This window comes from Taeniopygia guttata, chromosome 12 (assembly GCF_048771995.1).
Source record: "Taeniopygia guttata chromosome 12, bTaeGut7.mat, whole genome shotgun sequence".
NCBI classification, from domain to species: Eukaryota; Metazoa; Chordata; class Aves; order Passeriformes; family Estrildidae; genus Taeniopygia; species Taeniopygia guttata.
Window position 1 is genome coordinate 15,468,107 of NC_133037.1, and position 22,863 is coordinate 15,490,969.

Consider the following 22,863-nt stretch of genomic DNA (forward strand, 5'->3'; position numbering starts at 1 on the left):
CAGCCAGTTCCCCAGCTTTGACAGTGACATGTCTACTGAGAAAGGACATTGCTGTTTCTGGGCTGTTGGGGAAGATGAAATAGGAAAGCCTTATAAATAGGATTGCCTGGCAAAAGATTTAGAAAATACAGAGATTGAGATGGTAACAATTTTCAGATACCAAACCTTAGTTACTGAACAGTACAGCCAGGATGAATACAGTCCCCCCTTCTGGTTGAACAGTGCCCTTACCTACAGATAGGTCCAAAGGTCAAATGGACTGTTCAATCTCACCCCCAATGTGTGGTTCATCCCACATCTGTAACCCTCCCCTGGAGCATCCAGTATCTGTGACCCCATTGGCCCAAGTCTTGTTCCAGCCCACCTTGAAGCCCCCTGACAAGGAGTCCCTGAGGAGCCAGACGCCCTCTTGGCACTTCCATTCTCCTGGAACTCCCCCTCTCCTGGAACATCCTCTCCCTCTTGAGATCCTCTCTTATCTCCCTCTACCCCTTGCCTCTCCCTTCCCCCACTCCCTAGGGCCTGCCACAGGTCATGTCTGGTGACTCCAAGCAGGGTCTTCCACCCTCTCTAATAAACCAGATATTCTAAGAGCAGCCTTCAGAGATCTCTCGTCTCCATCCGTCCAAACTGTCCTGGAGTCAAGCATCCTCACACTGGGCTTCCTTTGCTTCCATTTTTCTTGAAGCAACGTAAAGCTGTGGTTTTGGGACAGGTGTTTCATTTAGTTTCGAGATTCACCCTGAGGTAGTTTGGCTTTTTTCTGCCATTCCCAAGGGAGTGGCTGGAGCTAAGTCAGGAGAGGTTTATGTTGGATATCAGGAAAGAGGGTGCTGGGCACTGCCCAGGCTCCCCAGGGAAAGGTCACTGCCCCAAGGCTGCCAGAGCTCCAGGAACGTTTGGACAACACTCCCAGGCACAGGGTGGGATTGTTGGTGTGTCTGTGCAGGGGCTGAATCAGTGATCCCCATGGATCCCTTCCAAGTCAGAATACTCTGGGATCCTTTTAAAACTGATCAAACATTATCCTCTTGAGAGAAGCACGTTTACTGTGTGAAAAAGTTGATACCATAGAAGTAATGAATCTGTTGGTTTACTTTTGCTTTACTAACTGAAGTATTTCGGTATCATAAAAGGGGTAATTTATTATTAATTGGTTTCTGGGGTGGTCAAAATGTTCTATGCAGTACTCAAGTCTCTTAAGTTCTTTCAGAGACACAGAATGGTGCAGAATGTGTTCTTAAAGGTAATTAAGTGACCCAGTAACTCTTGCATGATGTGGAATGGAAGATTTTTATTAAGAGTTATGCTTGATGGTCTCTCTTCACATCTTAAATTGAAAATAAAAGAACAGTGCTGTGTCTTTATGGGTCTCTCCTGATGGAGTTTTAATGTAGAACAGGGTGTCTGTTAGCAAGGAACATTGCATCTGTAATGAGACTTTGTAACCTGGTTATTGGGAACATTAAACACTATATTTCCATTGAATTTCATTATAGCAGTTGTAAAAAAATTGTTGAAATTATACTTGCAGGCATTTGAACATAGCTTCTTGGTACCTGACTTGTATAAAACTTAGGAGTAGGATGTTAATTTATTGGGAAAATAAAAAGCTAGATTCATTTTGATCATATGATTGTTTCTTAATGTGGATAAGGAGATCTGTTTAATACATTTTAGAGGTTTTTAAATGACGTCTTCACTATTTTAGATGGAAAAAGCATTCCAACATTTTTCCACAATACTTTGGGGCCTTGAGACTGAACAGCGGTTGTTGACATCTTTAAATCAGAGCTCTTATTTCACGTCTGCTGGTTTTTCCCCATTTAAAATGGTCTTCAGTGTGCCAAGAGAAGTAAAATTAAAGCCCTGAAATAGAGTTTGGGATTCAATGGTAACTAACTGTAAGACACGGGTCATGTTACTAAAGATGCAATAAAAGCAGGGATCTCTTTTGTTCATTAGAAAACAGAAATGTGTGTCTGCTGAGCAAGGCCAACATATTATTATAAATCTTTTTGCATAGATGTTTGTACCTTTTTCACTTTACAAGAAGACAGCGAGACTGTTATGCAGGGCTTCTTCCAAATGAGGGGTGGTTACACAGTTCACTAAACCTTTAAATGCTTCCTGCAGCCAAAACCAGCTTTAAAGGAAATATCTTTAAAAACATTCACTATTTCCAAATGGTTGGCTTTACCTCTGTGGTTGGGATGTTCTACAAGGGGGCCATGGTGTGGTTCTGACCCCTTAGAGCACTGATTTGACCTGAAGTTTGGTCTTCCAAAATCCAATCCATGACTTCAGCGAGGAGAGGTGGTGTAGAAGTTGTATCAGATGTTGGTACCTCAAGTTCTTTGTTGTTTTGGCATTGGTTGGTTGTTTGAGGCTGTAAATCCAAAGCAGGTCCCTGGGGTTACACGTCCAACTGAGGAGAGATTTTGAAGCATCCTGAGGAACCTTCCAGAACATGAGAAATTGTATTCGTCTGCAAACCCATGGTCAGCAGAGTTGCTCTCTGCAAACTGCTTCATGCAGAAAGTTACAGGGATAGTGTGTAAAATTATTTTGGTAGTATTTACTCATAATTTTACAATTTTTCAGTCTATAGACTTGTCTGAAAATTGTATACATTGGAATATAAACAAAGTACTTAAATGAGAAAATGCTTTCTCGGGAGAGTTTCCACCAGTTAATGCTGGTGTTACCACATGACATAAATGATAAACTGTTTATTTTCTTGCTGTGATGTAACTGTTTACAAAGCTGTGATTTGAAAGAGCTTTAAAGTTCATCAATTTCTTTCAGTAAAAGCCCAAATTTTTGGTAGAAAAACGTTAACATTCTGTTTCCTAGTTCTGATAGTTATTTTCTTTTAGCGTGCTAAGGGGTTTTTGCAGTAAGTGCAAGCATGATGGATATTTCAGAATTGAAATTCAGAAATTACATCAACTACTCTCTGTAGTGTTACTGTAAGAGTAAAATTCACTTGGTCACAGGCAAATAGAAAGCAAGTGGTCACACAGCAACTCCTTTTCGGGGCAGAGTGATTTGTAGCTTTGTTGTGGAGGGATCTCTGTTAAATTGAAATGGAAAGTGGAGAAGGGTAAATAGCATTAACTCAACATTTTTGGGGTCTCAGAGATTCTAATAGCCTCAACACATAGGCATTAATAATGAAAATCTCATTTTGGGAGGTATTTGATGCCTTTATTTTTCTGAGATTTTTGTGTGGTTTTGGTTGAGTTTTTTTCCCTAAGAAAGCTCTTTTACCTTGCTTAGAGAAAACATTGACTCTAACTGTTCCTTCAAATTCAGAAAGCTGTCCAAGCTTCCATGGAAACAACATTATTCTTTTGGAGACCTCTACAGTTTTTATCATACCAGAATTGCCTGTCCCTGGCTCAGGCAGATCCTCCAAGTTCCATCATAATTTCCCCAGTAAAAACAACAATATCTTCTTCATCTTTTCTATTAATTTGGTGATAACCAGAGGATGTCTACTGCTCCATTTCAATTTATATGACATTTAGCAAATCTTGTCAAAATTCTGATGTGGGATACTTGAGCCAACAATGCAAGTCACAACTTAGTAATCTAACTGAGATTCTAAACTCCCAAAAATCATCTTATGCCACAAAGCATTGTGGTTCTGGAATTGCTATGGCTAGTGAATCCTAACCTTTCCTATTCTGGTCTCTTACTGACTGTAAAATATCTTTCCCTCTTGTAGTTTCGACATTCACACTTTGTATTCAGATCTGTTTACCTTGCATTTGTCTCTGGCTGGGTTACTGAAAACATTATATTCAGGGTTTTTGCCATACTGTAAGCAGTTTCCTCTCAGAAATGTTTTAAAAAAATCTGATGGGACATCTCTGCAGCTGTAGAAAGTTGCAGCTGGTTCACTCTTGAATTTATCTATGAATAGAAGTCATCTGCATGTGTGTGTGGAGAACAGGTGAAATAAGAATGCTGCTATCTATCTCCCATATCCCATTGCCTAGCAGAAATGTTACTGGATTGGCTTAGCAGGATCTCTTTCAAAGCAATCCTCATCAGGGACTTGCCATGAAGGCTCTCCCAATATTCATACTTTATATATATATATATATATATATATATATATATACACACACACTATTTCACAAGAATTCTGATTCTGATAACAAGCAAACAAGCAAAACTGCTATTCCATTCTCAATCCAATGACCTTCTCAAAGTATGTTCATTTCCAATGTAAGCCTGCAAAAATTATTTGCTCAAGTATATTTTAGAGAATAAACTAACTACAGTGGTTTTATGTTGAGCTGCCCTTGCATATTTTTATTGTACTGGTGGTCAAAGATTCCAAAGTTGTTCCCATGTTTTTCTTGACCAAGAATTCTCAGGTCACTGTGTCCTAGAGTCACAAGCTGTAAAATTGTGACAATCCCATTTACTTTGTTTATAAAATTCTTTCAAGCTCACTGTTTAGAAGTGATGAGAGTTTTATCGTAAAGCCCATTCCACTTCCAATATAATTGGCCATTTTGAAGAGTGGATTTGAGGTGCTTCCATCCGACATATAAAAATGTTGTGTAAGTAAGCCTGTGTATTTCTGAAGTGAGCAAGCACCCACCCATTTGTTGTGTCCTTCATCCCTTGGCTTCTTTCTTGGTCTCCTGTCTCTGCTACTGTTGTGCTCCATTTCAAGAACATTTTTCCTTCGTTCTCTGTCTCACTACTGGAGCTTTACTTTGGCATTGTAACTTCACTTCAGGTCACATTCCACTGCTGAGGGCTTCTCATAGGAACAACTTCCACAGTGTGATGTCAGGCAAGTTTGATACTCATTGTACTAAACCCACAAAGGAATAATCTTAGTCAAATTAGTTGCATAAAGTTCACTTTTATGGTATCTTAATAGTGAAAAAGCACACCTTGGAGAAAAAATATGTTAATGGTCGCAATAAATCTTGATTCATCTGTATTTTAGTGGTGTTATCCCATGCAAATCCAGTGGAGAATTCCTTTTGGGTCTTATGACTCTGAATGTTTGATAAGAATTCTACTTGAATGAAAATACTTCCAGCAATACGTGGTGTCTTGCTTAAATTTATTATAAGACTACACATCCTGTACTGTGTAAAAATCTAATAAACTAAGTATGGTAGAGATGAGTGGAACCTACTACTGTGACTTTTAAAATAATTTTTAGAAATTAAAATATGCTTTGTTTAAAAAAAAAAAAGGCATCCAGATAGAAATTAACTGCTCATTCCTCTAGTTCATCAGAATGTGTTTAAATTACAGGAAGTTTTCAGGGTCATCTAAAACAAATAATTTAACTTTTTTTTCTTAAAATTTCACTTGGAAGAGAGCTTAATAATCAAAGCAAAATGTTTGGTAGAAAATCCAGTCCTGTGTGTGTTTTAAGAAATTTGATTCCTGCGTTGCTGTAGAATGTTCTTAGCTCAAGGATTTTTCTTTTTTATGTACAATTTTTACAATTGATGGTACCACTTAAAATGTTTTAAATTCAGTTAATCAAATAAGATAGGACCAAGCTGAGGGTTTAGTTATATTTTTAAATCCTAAAATCTGATCTTATAGAGGGTGTGCTGGGGGCACAGTTTGATCCGTGTTTAAGCAGAATAGTGTTAATAGAAATAAAAATAGATGTCATAATCTTAAGCTTCAATTTTTACATTTAATGGTTTTATAATGGAACAATATGAAGAAACACACTGGTACCTTACTTCAGTAGATAATATACAGTATCATATTTATGGTAGTAGGAAGGGTTTAAATCAGAAATAAGCAGACCAATGAGTAGAGAGAATAAATAAAACTACATTTGTAGAGATGGGGGTTGTAATGCAGAATTTCGCGGGTTTATTTGGTCTTCTGTGGTTTAAGAACAACACTGCAATAGGATCTTATGCATGAAAATGAATGTGGGGAGAGCTGCCTTGTGTTGATGTAGTTGTTTTCAAGGTGAACATGTTCCAAGTGGGAATCTTCATACTCCTCCTCACTGTGGTCTTGCTCATCCTCGTGGTGGGTCTGAGTCCTGCAGATGCGTTCTGGGGGCACTGTCCTGTGACACAGGGGACGGATCATGTTACAATCATGTTCTAATCATTCCAGATAACTCTTAACTTCAACATTTATTTTAGAGTTGCTGTCTATTTAGACATTTGAAGATGCTAAGTTCATCAGTACATTAAATTTTCTCAATTACGTATTTACTGAGGACTTTCAAAAGCCATTGTTTTGGACATTCTCTCCTTGCATTGTTTTCTCATTTATATCATAGACTGAATTTTCCTGAGGAAAGTATTGACACATGTTGCTGAATGAAAACTTTGTCTGACACATGGAATTCTCTTGTTTTCGTTCCTTTGCCTTACCTAACAGCACAGAGGGCCTGGATTGCACACGTGGCTCCCCAGCTGGGGCTGGTGGAACCTGCTCACCAGGTGATTCCAGCTGCTGACTCCTACCATTATTTTGTTATCACTCTGGGCTCTGCTCCAGGAGCAGGAAAGCTGGTGATTGCTGGTGATGAGCATTTTCAGTAACTGTGAGGAAGGGGGAAATCTCACTTCTGTGATATTAAGAAATACTGCAGTAGAAAACTCAGGATTCAGCTCCTCCTTCAGACTTTTTTAAACAAATATTTACTTTAAAACAGCAAAGTCCTAAAGCAAAGCATGTCTTATTCATTTTAATGTCATTAATGAAACAAAGAGCTTGGAAATTACCTTATTTTATTATTGTTCAGTCTTAGAAAACGTAGTTTTCTCATTTCATCAATCCCAAAAGGTACAGCCTTCAATTCATTGTGATCCAAAAAGAGCTCCCGCAGGGAGTGGTAAGCTCCAAAAAATGACACCGGGTCAATGCCATCGTCGGTGAGTTTGTTAAAGGACAGGTAGAGATACTCCAGCCCAGGCCTCATGTGGCCAAACACATAGCCTGGAATTCTTTCAATCTGATTTCCTATAAGTACCAGATGGAGTAAAGATTTTGGCAGATAGGAGGGAACATGATACAACTTATTATAAGAGAGATCGATTGACTCCAAGTTCCTGCATTAAAGGAGAAAAGAAAAAAATACTGAAACCCCTCTGAGCTCCTGCCCTGGCAGTGCTGTGTTCTGTACAAGGCTCTGCTTCACAGCATTACCAGGGAATGAAATTTCCAAGGGAAATATTTCTCTTAATAGGGTAGAATGCATTTTATGGACCATGGTCATGCATAATTACTCTGGGAATAGAAATAATTAAGTCATGAATTACCAATCAAGCACAATGATGTTGTAGATGGGAAGAGATCTCCAGTAATGAGGGTGGGGGGGCAGAACAGGGGAATCCCAAGGGACTTATTTGGGATTGCTGCAATAATGAGTTACACTGAAGGACTGGAATAACCTTGGGATTTCAGTCATTATCCCATTAACAGGGAGTTTTAAGCTTTGTTCTGAAGCCCATTTGAAATGGAATTGTGTGAATGAATCAGTCCCACATGCTTTGCTTCCAGGGATGAGAGATGCCATCACTAGTAACAACGTGGTTGTTTTCAGCTTAAGGAATTTACAAGCTCAGGAATCAAGGGATAGGGCTGCAGCTGCCAGTGATGGCCGGGTACCCTGCTCAGCTTGGCAAATTATTTAGCAGGAAAATCAAAAGCACTATCATCTTTTACTACTTAACATTCTCATTGCTCACTCTGCTTATATTCTGTTCTTAGACAATGCAGCTGCACAGTCTTCCCTTCATCTTATTTACTCTTATAATTTTTAATACAATGGGAAATAAGACTTGGATAGTATTAAATTATTTTTAAATTACCTGTGAGATAATTATGTATCAATACTAAATTACCATGTAATTGTATATAGTATTATTTATAGTTCAGGTTCAATCTTGAATGGGTGGTCAGGAAAAAATATTGACTTTTATATTAATATAGTACAGATTTGAGGCAAAAGATCTTTCTATTTGACAGCTGACTGATATCTTCTAGATTATACAGTTAAGCAAGGGAATTTTAGAAAAATTAGCAAAGGAAAACAAATCAAAGTATAACTAAAACTCTAAGTTAGAAGTAATGAAGTGAAAATATTTATTTGATAATTTGACTCATTAAAAAGAGAGAAAAAATGAAATAAATATATTTTAAATGTCTGGTACTTACTCTTGGTTTATCCAAGCTAAAGGTGCTATCCTGTGCTCTTCTAATTTGTTATGCTTTAGCCCAATTATGTTGATGTTTCTGGTATGGTTAAAGCAAATTTCTGACACTTCTTCAATTTGATTATGTTCAAGATATAACTCCTGTAAGTATATTTGGGAAGAAAATTTGTGAGATCAGAATAGGCTGCGTTTTCCCATTGCAAATTCCAAGTGCAGCAATTACCTGTCCCCTGTATCCCCTGGTCTATCTGTTAATTCTGAATCTGAACCAGAGTCACTTTGTAGCTGTAGTGGGACCTTCAGAAACACAATTTTCCAAAGCAATTGCTTTGTTTTCTCATTTGGGAGAATACATATTGCTTTGGAAGGGCAAACAGAAGGAATTGCATCTCTTTGGGTGTTTGTTGGGGGGGGGTTGTTGTTGCTAGTATTTATTTTGGTTGTTTTGGGATTTTTTACCTCAAGAGTGGCAGGAAGACCTTGTGGTATAATTCTAAACTTATTTCTTCCCAGTCGCAAATAAGAAAGACTTTTCAAAGGATAAAAGGCCAAAGGACTGACATTTGCTTCACTAAGTTTATTTCCTTCTAATTCCAGAGTGACCAAGTTCTTTAAATCTAAGGAGAAAAAGTTTAATTTCAGTTAATTAATGCCATCGTGTATCTTGTTAAAATACACATTCATAATTTAACAGTCTTAAGCATTACCCAGATCAGTTCACAGCAATGAGCAATAAAAATGAACTGATTTTATTATCTCATAATCATGGATTGTTCATAAGGTTGTAGAGCTTTAGAGATGGACCACAGCTTTATTTACATTTTCCTCTCCCAGTACAAATGCAAGGGCAGCAGCAGATCCAGTTTAGATTGGACCCTTTTGGCAGGAGAGGAAAGGAAGCAAAAAAGTCCATCAAATTCTGACATGGATGGTACCCTTTCCTTTTTCTTTCTCTTTTTTTCTATCAGCCTGTGTTTAAACTGACATCAAATGATCACGATTGACTCCAATTATATTCTCCCTTATTTTTCATAAGACATCAAAATCTGTTTGCTTTCGTGCAATTTAAAAATAACTAAAATGGTTTCACCACACATAAAGCCATCAGGTTAAATGTAGGGATAGCAGGTGTCTTCAATATGCTTCAAATTCACCTCCACGTAGTGACCTTAAATATAAACTGCTTTGGGAGAGGAGCAGTTGTATAAGGGAAAATATAATTTTAAAATACTTTGTCATGCAAGTCTTTCAGCTCGTGCTGCCTTTTAAAGACATGGCACTTTAAAGCTAACAATTATTTTTCTATGTCAAACCAGGTTTAATATTCAGTTTTTCAAATTTATTTTTGATTTTTCATATGATTGACATTCATTTTTTAAAATACCTTTTAAGCTGTCTTCATCAATCGCATGAAGTTGGTTGTCATTTATTTTTATTTCTTCCAAAGTTGATGGCAATTCAGAGGGAATAAGTACCAGCATATTTCCATCCAAATACAAACGTTTCAGCTTTTTCAGGATCTTTCACAGGGAGGAAGAGCATTTATATTAACAAGATGCAAAATACGCAGTTAAATTTTGAGTTAAGATTTTCTTAAACACACACTCTATAAGGTTTTTCAGCAGCAGTGCAGTAGTATCCAGTGTTTTGAATTAAAAAACTATTATTTTTTTCCTGTCAGTCTAATAGGTTATTTTCTGTTAAATATTAAGAAAAGTGCCAGTTAATGTCATATGTAACTCAAAAAGCTTCCCCACAGCCCTGCTGCAGCTCCCCAGGATCACTGTTCATATTCTGCTGCTCTCTGTGAATTGTGGATATATTGCCTCACTACACTGTGCAGTGTTTAGGACTTCAAAGTACATGCATTTAGAAATTACATGCTTATCCTCTTGATCTGTGAGTAAACTGATGATTTTTTGTAGGTCAGCAAATTTACTCAGGCAGAAGCAGCTTTCAGTAACTGAGGGTTATTATGCTTAAGCCAGCTTAAAAAATTGGTATGAAAAATTATTATATCTTAATTTTAATTCTTGATTATGGTGAGAAATTTCTTAAAGTAGCTATTGAATTATACAATGCTTACTTATACAAGGTGCAAAGTGGCTTAGATCCATAAACTGAAAAGCAAAAAACATTCTTTAAAAAACAAAAGCAGCAATTACTGAGAGGGTAACAGAAGAGGAGCTGACTTTCTTACTTGGAATGCTTTGGGACCTATGCCAGGAGAGGTAATGTTATTTTTACTCAAATCAATCCATTCCAAATTAGGTAGCCCATTGAAAGCTTCATCTGAGATAGTAGTGATGCTATTTCCTGGGACACAAGGCAAGAAAAAAGTTTGAGTTATGAAATACAGTCTGCACCTGAGGTGTGTAGTATTGGATCTAGAAAATATATCACAAAAATAGCATTATGGACAGTAATTTTGTGTAGATATGTTCATCTTAGTATTTAAGTGCTGGCATGCAAATCTAATGGTTTTCATTTCTTGTTTTAAAGCTTAGCTGTACAATTAGTTCTAAAACTTTTCTTTATTTAGGAATGAAAAAGCATTAACAGTGGTGTTGACTGCATTTGAGGGTGGATGATGTTAGAAAAGTCATGCAAAGTAGATCCATTAATTACCTGTAAGGTCTAAACTTGTTAGGTCTGGATCTGAGATGGGAGGTATTTGTGTAAGTTTGGCATTAATGCAGCTTACTGTGGTGTCTGAGGTGGCACATCCAGAGGGCAAAGGAGGAGCTTCTATGGGTGGAACAGGAATTGGGAAATGAGATGGAATTCTGAGAGCACTATCATCTTCATCACTTTCATACTGCTCATCTCCTGCAGCTCCTGTTCTGGGGACAGGCAGCTTCTCTCTGTGACGCCCTTTGTGCCTCTGGCGATTCTTTTTGCCTTTCCTTTTTCTTTTCTTCTCCCCTTTTTTGTGACCCTTCTTGTCTCTAACCTCTATCACTTCTGTTGGCAGCAGCTCTTCCTTTTCCATTTGAGTTTGTGCTGATGGCAGAACACTGGTGGTGTCGAGGTCCTTGGGGTCTGGGGAGTCACCAGACAACTCACTGATGTCATCCAGTGAAATTATACTGGAGTCTAACGAGGAGGCTAATGAGGAGAAAAACAACAAAACAACACAAAAGAGTCTCATAAACTAAATCATTAGTAAGCACTATTTCCCACATACAGTAGAAAATTATGACTATAAAATATTATTCCTCTTAGAAAACGATTCAAAGAATAGAAATGTGGTCTTGCTGCTTGATAAAAGACACACTTGACTGACAAATTATGGAGGCAGCCATACAGAAGAGTTTGCACACAGCTACAATTCCTGAGAACTCCAGACAGAAAGGTGGAAAAAATAATATAGCCTTCATTATCTTCCTTTTTGACTTATTAGTTACGGGTTTTTTGTTGATGGAGGTGTCTAAAGAGGAAAAATAATGTGTCTGGGAGTGGGAGCTAATTTGGAAAAAATTCACAAAGGTCAAGGCTTGTTCTCGTCCAAAAGGGACTGTCAGGGGAGGAGTTGGCTGCAGGTGGGGATCTCACCAGGGAAATGCATTAATTCCATTTCCAAAATGCAGTTTTTACTTCCATAATAGGACAATTGTAATAAAAGGAGTTTAAATATCTCAGTCAACATGACTTTTACAGTTCTACAATGAATTCCTATGTCTCATCTCAGAGTGTCACATGTATATACACATGAGGATAAATATTTCTTACAGTAGTAGGAGATTGAATTCAGTACTTTGCAGATATAAAATATTGGGAGTGTGGGAAAGAAAGGAATGAAATCGCATCTCATATTTACCTCCTCCATTCCTTTTCTTTTTAAAAGTACCAGTTTTATTTAAATTATTGTGAAATACCAAGATTGTAATTCTGGGGGTTCTCTTGTGAATTAACTTTCTTCTGTTGATTTACATCAAATTGCTACAAGTTCTTGAACTCCTTACAAAGATTTACTGGTCTGTATATCTAATACATCAATAATGGCCAGTAGTTATTGATTGATCCTTTATAAATGGAAGTGGGATAGAAAATATAAGTAGATGTTATTTTTTCATACATTTACAAAGTTCTGTAAACGTAGGGGGAAGCACAAAGGGGAAGTAAAAAAATAAATACAATGATATTTACCATTGCATACTTAGCATCGTCTTTTCTTTAAATGTTGCATCAAACTCATCTAACAGAGTGCTCAGAGAAACTGAGGTCAGCTGGAGTAGAAGCTCTGAAGAGCTGCTTTTATCATGGAATTGAGGATAATGTGTACCTTGTAACTTTTGGGGTCATTAAATGCAGTGTTTATGTAAGGTTTTAAAAAATGTGTGGTGTCCCATACCAGTTTCAGAACATACTGGGCAGCACTCTCCTGCGGGAATGACGGTCTGGGGACATTTCAGAGGGTGACACATGGCCGTGTCACAGATCACCTCTCCCTTGGAGCACAGGCAGGTGACGCAGGGCTGGGGAGACCACACGGCTTTGTCAAACATGATCATCCCGTTAGCTGTGCACTGCCCCTTCTTCCCTAGGGACAAAAGATGGGAAATGGGAGTTAAACAGCTCAAAGTAAACCAACAGTGTTAATTTAAAACTTTGGAAAGAAGCATTACTATTGTGTTCTCATTTTGAAAATATGTAAAATACACCCTACTCAATGGATCTTATCATTATTCCTTACTTTTCATAGCTGTATTTCCTTCAGCTTTTTAGTAATCTCCAGTTATGGAAAACCTGAATATTTTTTCCAGACCTTCTTCTGTTCCTTTCTTGTGCACTACAGATCTTTTCTAATACCTTGTACATTAAATGAGAAAATTTTATTAAGGCCCTGCAGAACTGGGAGCGTAACAATATTCAGTTTATAGTGACAGTTCATAGGCTTGGTGGAAGTAAACTCCATTCTGGGATGACTGATGAGATGGCAAAAATCTCCACTTCCCTGTAAGTTTCTTTATTGGGGGGGCGGGGAACAAACAAACCAACCTCTTTTCTAGACAAGCAGTAATCTAGAACAACTTGTGCTATGAAATACTCTGTCTCTAAAAATTCTGGACATGTACCCACAAAAGATTGAGATCTCCCCAGGGTACTGGTTGAAATTTTCAGAAAGGAATGTAATTTTGTAAGCTCTAGTCAGATATTCAGTAGGGAAGTGATCTGGAGAGCACAGAGGCTTGGGAAGGAAACTAAGCTGAGTCTGCTTTCATTCCAGTGGTGGAGTTCACCTCAGCAGAATCTTCCCTGGGCAGTTCTCCCCCAGACTCCAGGATAAACATTGCACTTAGCACATTGCTTTTTTATTTTTGGGTTTTTTGAGTGAAGGAAAACCAAGGCTGAGATTCTTCATCCCATGCAAATATTCCCTTTTTTCCATGTACTTCTAAATCTTGTTGAGAAGCTGAATTTCCTCAGACCTTCCTTTTCCTCTTTCTAACCAACCTGAGAATGCATTGCTGAAGTGTTGTTTTGAGATGAAAACCCATTTCCAAGTTAACTTTGCACTTCTCTGCATATAAAGAAAAAGAAATTTCCTGTTTTCCTATTCAGTTTGACTTCCTCCTTCAGATGAAAATTAATACGGTGGGAAAGTCTTTCCTCACCTAAATCTGCATGCCAGGAGACTTTCACTTGTGCACAAATTGTCTTTGGAGGGGTTCTTTGCAGGGTTTGTTTTCCCACACTCTGCCCTGCTCCATTCCTGGGTGTTTCGTTTTAATAAGAGTATTCAGTATAGCCTTTAAATAACCTTGTAAGACTATTGTAAATATTTCATTTGAAATGTCTCTGGGATTAATATTTGTCTCAAAATGAGGCATTTTGCAAAGTCTTTCAAGGTAGTCCTACTTCATAACAAAGGTTCTTCCTTTGTCCTTCTGCTCAAAGACCACTGGATATCAATCTGTTTTCTACAATAAAAATAAATTATCAGAATCATCCAGTTTGGATGATCCTCTATGTTCCATGTTTTTTAAAAAATGCTTTTATTTAAATTGTTCTTAGGTTGGAAAAGACAAGAAATTAAAGTTTTGAGGATTGCATCTTGTTTTTTCAAAGGTCTGGGACATCTCTGCCTCATTTCAGCTGCATAAAGTTGTGCTCTAAGCAACTCCAACCATGTCAACTGGAGGAGAAGAGGAATTAGCCAGGGCCAAGTGTTAGTTGGCTTTAAGTCCCTTGTCATTCCACCCAGGTATCTGCAATCCAGCTGTTTGCTGGATCCTGACTTTGGAGTTTATGTGCTTGCCAGTACACCACAATACTTCTTTTAAATAACCTCCAAAAGAAACACAAAAAGAATCCTACACTTTCTCATGTTAAACAATAAAACAATTACTGTTCCAGAAGAGCATAATCTGGCTTGAGAAGGAAATTCTTCTGTGCTTCCTAAAATTCTTTCTTTTGTTTTAGCTACTAGAGTGTATCAGAAGTCAATGTAAATCTTGTCTGAATAAGCATAAAGATCTAAGTCATCAGGCTTGGCCTCTGCAGGCGGCTTTAACAAACGATCCTTTTTTCCCTGGGTACATGAGAGTTGCATGTGCTCAAAGACAAAGGTTTTACCCTTTGGGTACATTGCAGAGCTGCTGTCTGGCACTGTTGGGATTCCCAGAACCCCTGTGAGACACAAAAAGGCTGTGCTGAGAAACTCCTCACATTTCCTGAGCACTGAGTCACTTCAGCTTGGTGTGAGCAGGGAGAGGTGGGGGATGAGAGATCAGAGATGGTCAGTGAACATCCTACTCTGCTCTGCCTAATGGACAACTGCAAATTACCTCATGTTGTGGACAACTGTTTGATTTAATTTAAATGTTCACATTATTCTAATCTGGAGGAATTAGATACGTCTGGTTACTGCTAAGCCTCCAGTTAGCTGCTAATTTTCATCCTGCATATATCTGTAAAGTCAGGCTGGTTTGTTTTGGTTTTTTTTTTAATCTAAGACCAAAACAAGTAGCTAAGAGAATGAAAATTAATGTTTGGATTGCATTTTCTTTTATTTTGAAACATGATTAATAATAGTGTTCTATTATTTAATAGACTGTTTTTTCCAAATCTGACATTAACTTGAAAAAATTTTGAACTTTAAAAGCTAGACTAAAAAAATACCTTGTGGTTCCAGTCTTTGGCAGATGAGCATAGGACTTTTAACCTTTGGAAATATGGTGTAAATTCAGCATGAAGTTCCAAATAAAATGAGTTCAGTGGTTTTAGCTCAGCTTTTGGATGCAAGTCCAGATAGAAAGAAACAAGCGAGGTGGGGAGGGGGAAGAGCTGTGCATTATTTCAGCATGACTGATGGTCCCGACAGAAACTCTGGAATATCTTACATGAAGTGTAAGCTACTTACGTGGTATTTTCCTCTGCTTAAAAAATATTTTCAAGTTAAATGTTTGACATTAGTAATATGTATAATGTTGTAATACACACTGAAAATGCCATAGTCCAGAGTTTTGCTAGTTTTCCTATTCAAACCCCTTAATTTCAAATACTTGATTCGAAATGGTTCAGCTTTTCTGAAGTAAGGACTCAAAACAAACAGTAGTTGTGGAAAAAATGTGTCTGGTCTATGTTTGGCCATTTGAGACCTCTTAACCCACTGGTCATGTCTGTTGTGTGACACATTGAAAGGCTTAAATTCTTGCTCGTGAAAATTTATTATTATTATTTTATATAGAATATGGGAATCAGGGCATTCTGTTTTGGTCTGGTTTTGTTTTGGTTTGGTTTTTTTGGGTTTTTTTCCCATAAAATTCATTGAACTGCACATGAAGATTTTACTTATTCTGTGATCTCTTTTGGAGGAATGGAAATATCTGTATCTATAAAATATATATTACTACAGAGGTGAAAACCTCTGGATCACCAAAAAGGCAAGTTTTTTATAAATCACACTACTGAACTTCTATTAAATAAATCTGGGTTGTCAATATAGATGGAGCATAAAAGTGACCTTGTGTTGAATGAGTAGGACTTTTTTCTCTTTTAACTCAGTTTTCCATCATAAAGGTCTCGTTTATAGTGTAACTTCCATATTGCAGCCACTACCAAGTGTTATTATTTACAAAATCAAAAATTATTCCTTTTGCATGTGCAATTTGCTTTTCAAAAATGCAACCCACAAAATAAAAATAAAAACTTGAATCTATTTTAATTAACAATGCTGTTACTGGTGTTGAGGTTTCAGTGAAATGTTAATTGATTTAGGAGATATATGGAGCAATAAATTCTTCAAAATGGCCTTCAAATTTGGAACACAACTTTGGAACACATTGGAAGTATGAAAATACCCCAACAAATTTCTTGTTCATTCAGATCAAAAAATAATGCAAAACACTTGCAGGCAATATTGCTGTTACCTGGCAAAGCAGGGTTTGATAAAGAGCCTCATTGCCAACCACAAAATCACTGCAGAAGATAGCAGGTATGTGTGCAAGTAGAGCTAAAATAAAGCTTTAGTGAGCTCATTTGTCTGAAATGAGAAGTCAGCCCCCGAGGAGCAGAGGGGCTGTGTTCTCACCTGGTAGGACACTGTAGGTGCTCTCGTGTTGCCCCAGCCCCACCAGCGAGTCAAACACGCCCATGACGCTGTCATCGATGGTGATGAGCGGGATGCTGGGCTCCATCCCGCCTGCTCTGGGGGGCAGCCTCCTCCTCTGCCTCCTGCCAGCAGCGCCTTCAGCTGGGCACAGATCCCTGCACAGCCACAGGAGCAGAAAACAACAGAGCAGTGATGGGGCCTGCATCATCTGTGGGTCCCACAGTGTCCTGAAATGAGAAAAACAGGGGAATCAGGGACCTTGAAAGCTTTTAGGACCGTATCAGCCACACAGGGCACTTTTCAAGGCAGGTGAACTAAGAAATGGTAGGTCAATATAACCAAGGTTCCCCTTGGAAAGAAATTGCCCTCTGAGAGCTCCAGTGACCAGTTTGATTGTAGTGATTTTCAACAGTCACCATCAAACAGGTGCTGGTTTGTGTTTGGGGTTGTATTTGAAGAGGTGATTTGGATTTGCTGTGCCAGAGGCATTGGCTGTTCAGGAATTGTTGCTGCTCCCAGCAAGGGACTTCTTGAGAGTTCTGTAAAGTGTGTCTTCCTCTTTCTATTTCTTCCAGAGTGTTGTAACTTCTGAGTGTGGGAATGGAAAAGTAACAGAAAAATGCCCAATTCATTTGTGATGTGCTACCCCAAATGCTTTTGGGTTGGCATTTCTGTGCAAGATGGTTTTTCACTGTAAATGAAGATATGTTGCTTCTCCATCCATCTCTGGCCATCCATTTCTCTAACAGGATCCACTTGGTTCTGCAGAGACCTTCAGGAAGTTTGTGCTATTTGTGATATCCCACAGCTGCTTTTCCAGTGGAAGTTTTTATGAAGTGTAGGCTCTAGTATGGTCAGTCTAGAATGGGTTGTGTTCTGAATTTGCTTATTAAAAAGTTCAAAATAATTGAGCCTTCTTACGCTTGTGACAGAAAAATTACATTTACTGTCACCAATAGGTGGCATTCCAAAACAGAACAGTCAGAATTCAGGAGCACACACAAGGAAGGATATCCAGCAGTGGATTGCTGTACCAGTGTGGAAATAAGAGCCTGTACGTCCAGGGTCATTAATGATCTGTCAGAGCTTTGTTGCATAATTCTTTCAAAGAGGAAATGCTGCTGTCCTGTGGCCTATTTTAACTGAGACAGCACAGACAGGAGACATTTGTGTTCTTGGGAGAGTGAGAATTAGTGAAGGACTTGGAGCTCTTGGGCTTTGTGGCCAAGACAAGGCTTAGAGCATGGCCACGTTTTTTCTCTGAGAAAGTTTTGAAGTATTAAAAAAACACTTTTCCTTTATGTTCATCAGTCCTGGCTTTGCATGTCATCTTTCACTTTGGACTTAATCTTATTATAATTATATTGTGTAAATATTGGACTGTATTATTTCAGGAACTTGAACTGTGGTTTTGCCTGAATTAGATTTTGTTTAAAAGCTTGTTCGTCTTGATATTTTCTGATTTATAGAACAGGTCACATTTTTGGTACAAGTTGTCTAGCTGTTCTTTAATATAAGGCATGTGATTGATTGCATGTTTTCCATGCTTTCCACATGATAATTCTCATATGGTTTTTTTATTCTCATGTTTTAAAATGGGAAGTTGCCAGTAAATAAGCTTCAGAGTATGCATTTTACTTCTTTTTAATATTGTTGCTTCTGTGTTCAACTATTTTAAAATTGTTATTGCAAATTTAGATATTAATTTTCAGGACTTGAAGTTTTTTATTATTTGACTTGAAGTTTATTTTTATTTCTATATGAAGGGCATTTGAAATGCAACTGTCTCACACAAATCCTCACAGCATCTCCTGGAATGGCAGGTTTTGAAATGAATCCAGACTTTAGTTTGCTGCTTTCTGCCCCTCAGAAATCACTTATTCCAAATGCTGTATAGGCTCTATAGCTTTTTATTTACAGCAATTACTGTTAGTTAACATCTCCAATAGATGCAGAAGCTTGCCCTCTGCACTGAAAAAGCCTGATCTTGTTGCATATTTCTGAGTGCCTCAGGACAGATGAGCCAAAGCCTTTGGTGTCTGCCTTGCGTGGTAATGAGTGGCTGTAAAATTACACAGGAAACTTCTGTTCCACAAGCTGGGCTGAAACACACTGAGAGCCCTCAGGGAAAACTGGATGTACAAAGGAAAGGTTTGGCCATGTGTGTTCATTCTGTCAAGTTTCTGACATCTTAGTTATGGTTCCATTTTTCTGGGATACTCTATAATGACACCAGAGCTGTGCAGTTACAATGCTGCTGCATTGCACTTGGGCTTTTTTAACATTTAACCATTTCTTCCTGTGACTAGAGACACATAAAGGCATGACTGAAATACTTTTCCATTCTCCATTTCTTTTTAAAAGTCAGGCGTAATATAGAGTGAATTATATTACATTAACTGTATAGATGTTAATGTACATTCAAAGATGCTTTGCTAGGAACTTAAAGAGTAAAATTCTATTGTAAAGCAAATTATTATAAAGTGAAATTTGGTTTCATAAAGTACTTTATAAATACAAATTTTTAAAAATCAGAAACAAAACAACAGAAAACACACCATACACCCCCAAAAAATGTCTTTATAAACTAATCTTGTTCACATATATGTGTTTATATGCTAATTTTTATACCAATTTAACTTTTCAGCACTAAAAGCTTAATATTGCTACTTTCAACCAAATTATGTTCTTCTCATGCAAAACACTGGGCTGCTGAGTTCCTTTCCTTGGCTTTGTTAATAAGTGCCGCTTCACGTTTTAAGGCCCAAATTGTGAAAGGCCTTGGGTGTTTTGGGCCTTTCCTGGCCGTGTCTAGGATCCTCAGATTATCTCTCAGGAGGCTATATTTTGTATAGGGCCCGCCAGCTTTTAATCTGGGGAAAATTCAACCTATTCAATTTATGACTTTTATAATAAATCATTGCATAGTAAAATAAAATTACAGATAGCCAGTGTAATAAAATTATTAACCGTTTGTGTTGCCAGATAGTCTCAACATGGCTGCATTGCTGTACCTTTTTTCATTTTTCCCATAAATATTTACATCAGGAACAGTATGTGAAAGCATCTTTATTACCTTTACGTTTACTTTGTAATGTGTTCAGTAATTAGCACCTTTATCTTCACTACCTGTCAGCTTGCTATTATGTTACCTGTCAGCTTGCTATTATGTTAATGGAAATAATTAATTTTTAAAGGAGAGACCCTTTAGAAATACCACAATATCAGAATTTATTAAATAATCTATCTTCATGCATTCAGTCGAAATTCAAACACATTTCTAAGATGTCAGTGTGATTTCTCATGACACACAGGGGTTAAAGAGCTTTGCCAAGATTTTTCACTCACTCTTTTTTAAATGCATTACACAGAAATAAGTAACATTTATCCATAGCAGCCAGAGCAGTTGCACTTTCCGTTAGTTTAAGTTGGATGTGCATGGCAAACATTCAGACAGAACAAAAAGCAACTCAACGGGTATTGCACACTTAATCTAGAAATGCGTTTCTGTTCAGTACTGCTAAATATAGCCCACATTATTTCATTTCAAATATTACATATTTGCAAAGTTAACATGAAGTTTAAGCCATTCAACACCATGCTTTAAGCAGTAATTTAAAATGTAAAACATTTTACCTTGAAATCTAACCTAACAGCAGATTCTGCTTGCTGTCATTTAGTCTCCCGTTGCAAATGAAACAAAATCTCAGTGATATCTTTAAAACAAACAGAGAAACTGTAGGGATTGTTGAAACATGTGGGATGATTCCTTAGTTAAGTCTGGAATAGCTTCTTCCCCTGGGGAGCCAGGGCTGAGTTCTGTGTGCAGAGCCTCAGCCTGTGCTGGTGCTCGGAGCACTGGAACCTCGCTCGGGCAAATGAGGAGCAGCACAATGCCTTCGGTCCCGAGGCTGACAAGGCACAGCTGGAAATCCTTTTCCAGTACTTACAGTCACATAAGGAACAAGGAAATGGAGTGTTTGCAAAAGAAACAAAAAAAAAGTGCTGGTTTCTGTATTTAGAAGTTTCATTTCCAGGTGGCATGACTTTAATGTAGATTTTTATAAAATAATAAGATCTAATACACTTTGGCAGATGTAGCCTTAACATAAAAACATTTATTAAAATTAGAACTTTTTTTTTCAGTTCATGTTTTCCTTTTCCACTCCTGCACTTAAAGCCTGTCATCTATAAGGAGCAAACCTTTTTGTTGAAGTTTTAGCATGGAAAGTTTTTCTTTTTTCCACTTACAGCGATGATTTCACTGCAAGTTGTAGCTTATGCATGGAAAATAAAACGACTGAAGCATTTTCCCTTCATTTTTTCTTTTTGTACAGCTAATTACATCCTGAAACATGATCCTAAAGATCAGTTCTGCAGAAGCTGCAGGGAAGTTGGTGATCCAGGGAGAAGGGAGGGAATTAAAGGTACATTACCACAAGTCCTGTGTGTGCCAGCAGAGCCTTTTCCTGCATCCCCAGGTCGCTCCAAGTGTCCGGGGAGTGCTGGGATGGGTCTGCTGAGCTTCAAAATGACAAATTCACCTGGTGTGTTTCTGAGTTCTGCCGACATTAAAAATCTGTAGTTTCCTTGAACTCACAGCCTGAGGAATATTTAGACAGATAGTCATGGAATGGTGTAACCATTGAGTTAACCATAATTGTTAACCGGTGTGTGGTGGAAAGATACTGGGAGAACACATTGTCTCTTAAAATAGACATCCAGTTCCTACTGTGCTCTGCTTTGCAAAGCCAAACTTTGGTAATTTATCTGGAGCTGTTTGAAAGGAAAGGAGTCATGTAAAAGTCATTTACAGTCATGTAAAAACTTGATTGAAAATCTGGATGGAAGGAGCCTTAAAGTTTATGCCATTCTGCCCCTCTGCTCTGGGCAGGAACACATTCCACTGTCCCAGGGTGCTCCAAGCCCTGTCCAGCCTGGCCTTGGACATTTCCAAGGATCCAGGGGCAGCCACAGCTGCTCTGGGCACCTGTGCCAAGGCCTGCCCAAGCCCCTCACAGGGAAGAATTTCTTCCCAATCTCATCTAACCCTGCCCTCCTTCAGTTTAAGCCCTTTCCCCCATGTCCTGTCACTCCAGGTCATTGTCCCAAGCCCCTCTCCAGCTCTCTGGGCACCCCTTTAGGCCCTGGAAATGGCTCCAAGGTGTCCCCAAAGCCTTCTCTTCTCCAGGCTGAGTGGCCCCAAATCTCTCAGTCTGCCTTCATTATTGAGGTGTAAGTTCAGACATGCCTTAAGGGATCCTTCAGTCAGCTTAGGGGATTTAGGATTTTCACTGTATGTCTGTGAGGCCCTTGCTTATCTTCTCAACTTTTATTAAGGAAAAAGTAAAGACAGACTGAGGGATCTGCAAAGACACAGGTCCCTCTTCATGAAAATGGCATTGCACCTTCCTGCAATGAGCAATAACACTTGAAATTGTAGGAGCTGTTAAAGAGTGGCCCATGGCTGCCTGATATCAAGAAGGTTTAGGATTTTTAATTGGAAAAAAAAATGTGTGTGAGAATGGACATCATCTTCTGCCTTTCAATAAGATTTAAATCTGTTTAAGATTAATAATTAGGTTGTCTTTAATATTGTTATTTACATTAAAATTTTCCACATAAACTTGCCTGTCATAGTAACTAAAGAAAAAATGCTGTATATTCTGCTAAAAGTTCAGACTAGGATGGCAAATTTTTTCAGACATACACAGTGCAGGTAGTTTCTGTGTGAGTGCAAACACTGCTTGTCCTCAGGGATCTGATATTGACTGTTTTTATGGGAATGGTTCATCCAAGAGCGCAGAGCAAGCTGCCAATCTGCTTCATCTGCAAGTCGTGTTATGCATGTCCATCCCCTGGCCACTTGCTGGAATGAGTTGTGCAGTGGGAATGTTTTGGTCTGTTAAGATGCCTCAGCGTGTCCTTTGAGGAGAGAAGAGGCAGACTAAACAGCAGTGAATAATAACTAGAATTAATTTTTTTTTATTATTTTATATCTTAGGGCAAACTGCCACTGTTGGTTTGTGCCTTGAGCTAGAGCCATAGGATGTGAGAAATGGCTGTGGAAGGCTGGAGCCTCTGGCATGGATTCTTCTCTTTTCCTCTCACAACAAGAACTGT

The 22,863-nt window shown here is 38.1% G+C and overlaps 2 protein-coding genes across 5 annotated transcripts in view; one reads left to right on the plus strand and one right to left on the minus strand.

The window, feature by feature from the left end:
• The window catches only part of CENPP (centromere protein P), a 113,166-nt gene that overhangs the window by 74,947 nt on the left and 15,356 nt on the right, over window positions 1–22,863 (plus strand). The gene's annotated exons all lie outside the window — the stretch shown is intronic.
• On the minus strand, window positions 5,673–21,416 carry ECM2 (extracellular matrix protein 2). Of its 2 annotated transcripts, none has more exons than XM_032750630.3 (10): window positions 21,177–21,416; window positions 16,720–16,967; window positions 12,538–12,726; window positions 10,812–11,291; window positions 10,384–10,499; window positions 9,568–9,703; window positions 8,643–8,800; window positions 8,185–8,324; window positions 6,750–7,076; window positions 5,673–6,082 (listed from the first exon to the last, which is right to left on the minus strand). In XM_032750630.3, exons 2-10 carry the CDS (start codon window positions 16,946–16,948, stop codon window positions 5,878–5,880), a joined length of 1,980 nt encoding a protein of 659 aa, XP_032606521.3. In that variant the 5' UTR covers window positions 16,949–16,967; window positions 21,177–21,416; the 3' UTR covers window positions 5,673–5,877. The 2 variants fall into 2 exon arrangements, with proteins under 2 accessions (XP_032606521.3, XP_032606520.3); XM_032750629.3 differs by lacking the exon at window positions 21,177–21,416 and adding an exon at window positions 20,377–20,634.